The following is a 3370-nucleotide window of genomic DNA, read 5'->3' as shown; positions in this document are numbered from 1 at the left end:
ACAAGCCACGTGCGGTTGTTCCGGGCAATGCGTGTTTTTAAACCGGTCTCTGGCTTGCTACAGGCTTGTCACAGTGTGGCACGGGTTGCTCCACTGTAATAAGGAAATTCTACATCACTCCCCCTGTGCGCAACTTTGGATGCCTTAAGAATATATTCGAGATATCGAATATAACACTCAACACTGTTTCATTCTTAACGGGAATTTAGTATTGCATAATCGCAAACCAGTCTGTTCCGTGAGACTATAAATATGACAGATATCCTATTCATAAACAAGCTCCTCGCCAACACGAATGAACTCGATACAAACCAGAAGGGTGACTGAGGACAGGATATTTCTCCCACGCATTTTCGGGTCGAGCTTTCACTTATTTGGTTCAAGTCATTGAGTGCGTCGTCCCACGCGTCATTTGTCAAATTGCACGCATGTAGGGATATTGCGTTTGATATCAAGACATGAGTCATGCGTCTGACATCTTAGCATTTGTCAGATGGCTTGGAGGATTATAACCCGGACTCCCGACCTAGCGTCTTTTCCAACCTCCTCCTCCTCCTCTTCCTCTTTCTCCCTCGCTCTATTGACTGCTTATCTCTTCCCTTCGCTCGTTCGCATTTTTGCGTTTCTTTTCCCTTTCTCTCTTCTAACTTTATCTTAAATTCGTCTCTCCCTCTGATTCTTCCTCGGTGCTTTATCTCCCCATTCCTTCCCTCCTCGCTCTGTTTTCTTCTTGTTCCTCCTCTTAATTTACCTATTCCTTCTCTTAGTACTATTTCTCCTCTTCCACATTCCCTCTTCCTTCTCCCCTGCTCGTCTTCTACTCCTCCTCTCACTCCTCCTCGTTTTTCTCGCTCCCTTCCTTCTCTTCTCATTCATTCTCCTCATCCCTCCTCTTCTCATTTATCCTCCTTGCTCATCTTCTCTTCTTCCTCTTCTTCCCCATACCCTAATATCCTCTCCTTCCCTCCCTCCCCTCCCTCCCCCACTTCCTCTCCTCCCCTCCTTCCCACACCCTCCCTCGTTCGCGTACTCCGAGTGTCCTCCGTCCTCCCTCCCTCCACCCCTCCACTTCCCTCCACTTCCCTCTTCCTCCCCTCCACTTCCTTCCTCTTCCTACCCTCCCCTCCACTCCCCACCTTCCTCCCTCCCACCCTCCCCTTCTCTCCACTTCCTCCCCTCCCTCCCCTCCTTCCCGCACCCTCCCTCGTTCGCGTACTCCGAGCGTCCCCCCTCCTCCCTCCCTACACCCCTCCCCTCCCCTCTACTTCCCTCCCCCTCCCCTCCCTCCCTCCCCCTTCCCTCCACTTCTTTCCTCTTCCTCCCCGCCCTCCTCCCTCCCACCCTCCCTCGTTCGCGTACTCCGAGCGTCCCTCCTCCTCCCTCCCTCCACCCCTCCCCTTCCCTCCACTTCCCTCCACTTCCCTCCCCATCCCCTCCCTCCCCCCCCCTCCCCTCCACTTCCTTCCTCTTCCTCCCCACCCTCCCCCTCCCCTCCTTCCTCCCTCCCACCCTCCCTCGTTCGCGTACTCCGAACGCCCCCCCTCCTTCCCTCCCCTCCCCTCCTCTTCCCTCCACTTCCCTCTTCCTCCCCTCCTTCCCTCTCCGTCCCCTCCACTTCTTTCCTCTTCCTCCCTTCCCTCCTCCCTCCCACCCTCCCTCGTTCGCGAACTCCGAGCGTCCCTCCTCCTCCCGCCCTCCCCCCCTCCCCTTCCCTCCTCTTCCCTCCACTTCCCTCTTCCTCCCCTCCTTCCCTCCCCCTCCCCTCCACTTCTTTCCTCTTCCTCCCCTCCCGCCCCTCCCTCCCCTCCCTCCTCCCTCCCACCCTCCCTCGTTCGCGTACTCCGACCCCCCCCCCCCCCCGCTCTTCTCCCTCGGCGAACGTGGTGTTTGTGGCAGGCCGTTCCTCTCCAACATGGCGACTGACAGGCGGAGACGCACGCTCCTCCTCGCTTCCTTCGTGGTTTTGCACGTCGTCTCGCGTTCCTGGGCCAAGCCCGGCGTCGTAGAGCTCGATGAAGACAATTGGCACCAGATGCTCGAGGGGGAGTGGATGGTGGAGTTGTGAGTATCGTGTTTTGGGCGATTTTCCCGTCCGGTTCGGGGGTCTGTCGGGGTCTTGTGGGCTTGGTGTCGCCGCAGTTTTTCCCTTCCCGGGGTCGTTTCTCGGGTCTTTTCTGCTCCTGTTTGCTGTTCCCGGGCAGGGCAGGGGGGGTTGGCACCGCCGGCGAGGGCGTGGGTGGGCGTCGAGGGCGTGGTCTCCCCGGATTTATGGCCTGTGGGGTCCTGTGGGTGTGTGTGTGTGTTGGGAGGAGGTCGAGCTTCCGAGGCGGATTTTGACCTCCTGGGGGCTTCCTGGGGGCCGGGTTCTGCTGGAAACCCTCGTGGAAACCCTCCCTTAGCTTGGGCTTGGAGGCTTATCGCAAGGGGGTGTAGGGAGGATGAATAAATTAGTTACTTATGGTTGTATAGATTGATTGGTAGTTTTTTTTATGTTGTGTGTTCCCCATCTGTTATATCATGACAGAAACTGCGGGATATTTTTGGCTGTATTGTTTGCTGCGGCATTGGGGAAGGAAACTTGTTCAGAGGAATATCCGGTCTTATTTAGTTCGAGACAGAGAGCTTGAACATTAAAACAAGGAGGAGCACTTATTGAACACTTTGACCTTTAGACACAGGGATGAATTTTGTTATCTGCAAAAGATAAAGGTTCTGTTGTGCTACTCTTCCCATTTCTCAGATAATGATGCTTGTATATTGATCCATATGTTTTGTTTTACAATTGCCCCCAATAGGACAGCACAGGCAGAGAGAAGGCTATTGTAGTGGTTGTGAATAACACCTGCAGTAGCACTGTAGGCAATAAAAGTCATTGTAAACTTCTAGAACAAGCCTGCATATTGGATCCATCACCTTTGGTACAAATGGATTCCTAGTGATGTCTGCTAACCAAATATGAGAGTATTAATAAGCGGCAACATAGAAAAATAACAATATGGTGGCCCGCAGTTCTTTTCAATATGGTGCACTCATGAGAGATTAAGTTCCCGGTTCCACATCACAAAATTTATTCAACAATCTAAGTTGCCGTGACTGGGCGTGCCCTTCTGGCGCTGTCCGAGGGGAGGGTTGATTAGGGGCTGCCCACTAACACTCCCCGGCAAACATTTTCTTTACCTCACTGTGTATGGCAAGAGAGAGCTGAAACTTGAGAGCAAAAATATACTTTTTGCTACTTTATTGTAGAGTTGCCGTTCGCATTTGCAGAATATTTTTGTCAAAATTTTTGGTCCTCTACAAGAAGATCTTCTTTTTGCCCTGGCGTAGTGTGTCCGTACTGTAAAAATTAATTGTATAAAGTATAAGTTAG

General features: G+C 52.8%; 1 protein-coding gene across 2 annotated transcripts in view; it reads left to right on the top strand.

Annotated features, from left to right (window-relative positions):
* The first annotated feature begins 1897 nt into the window (after positions 1–1897).
* Positions 1898–3370, top strand: part of LOC125040638 (thioredoxin-related transmembrane protein 1-like) — a 17513-nt gene continuing 16040 nt past the window's right edge. For both annotated transcript variants that reach the window (XR_007116208.1, XM_047635298.1), the window contains exon 1: positions 1898–2061. Coding sequence is in view for 1 of the 2 variants with exons in the window: in XM_047635298.1 (XP_047491254.1) it covers positions 1913–2061 (149 nt within the window). In the remaining variant the exon portion in view is untranslated. The remainder of the gene's footprint in view (positions 2062–3370) is intronic.

Source organism: Penaeus chinensis, chromosome 29 (assembly GCF_019202785.1).
Source record: "Penaeus chinensis breed Huanghai No. 1 chromosome 29, ASM1920278v2, whole genome shotgun sequence".
In the NCBI taxonomy this organism is placed as follows: Eukaryota; Metazoa; Arthropoda; class Malacostraca; order Decapoda; family Penaeidae; genus Penaeus; species Penaeus chinensis.
This window is presented reverse-complemented; position numbering and strand designations above follow the sequence as displayed.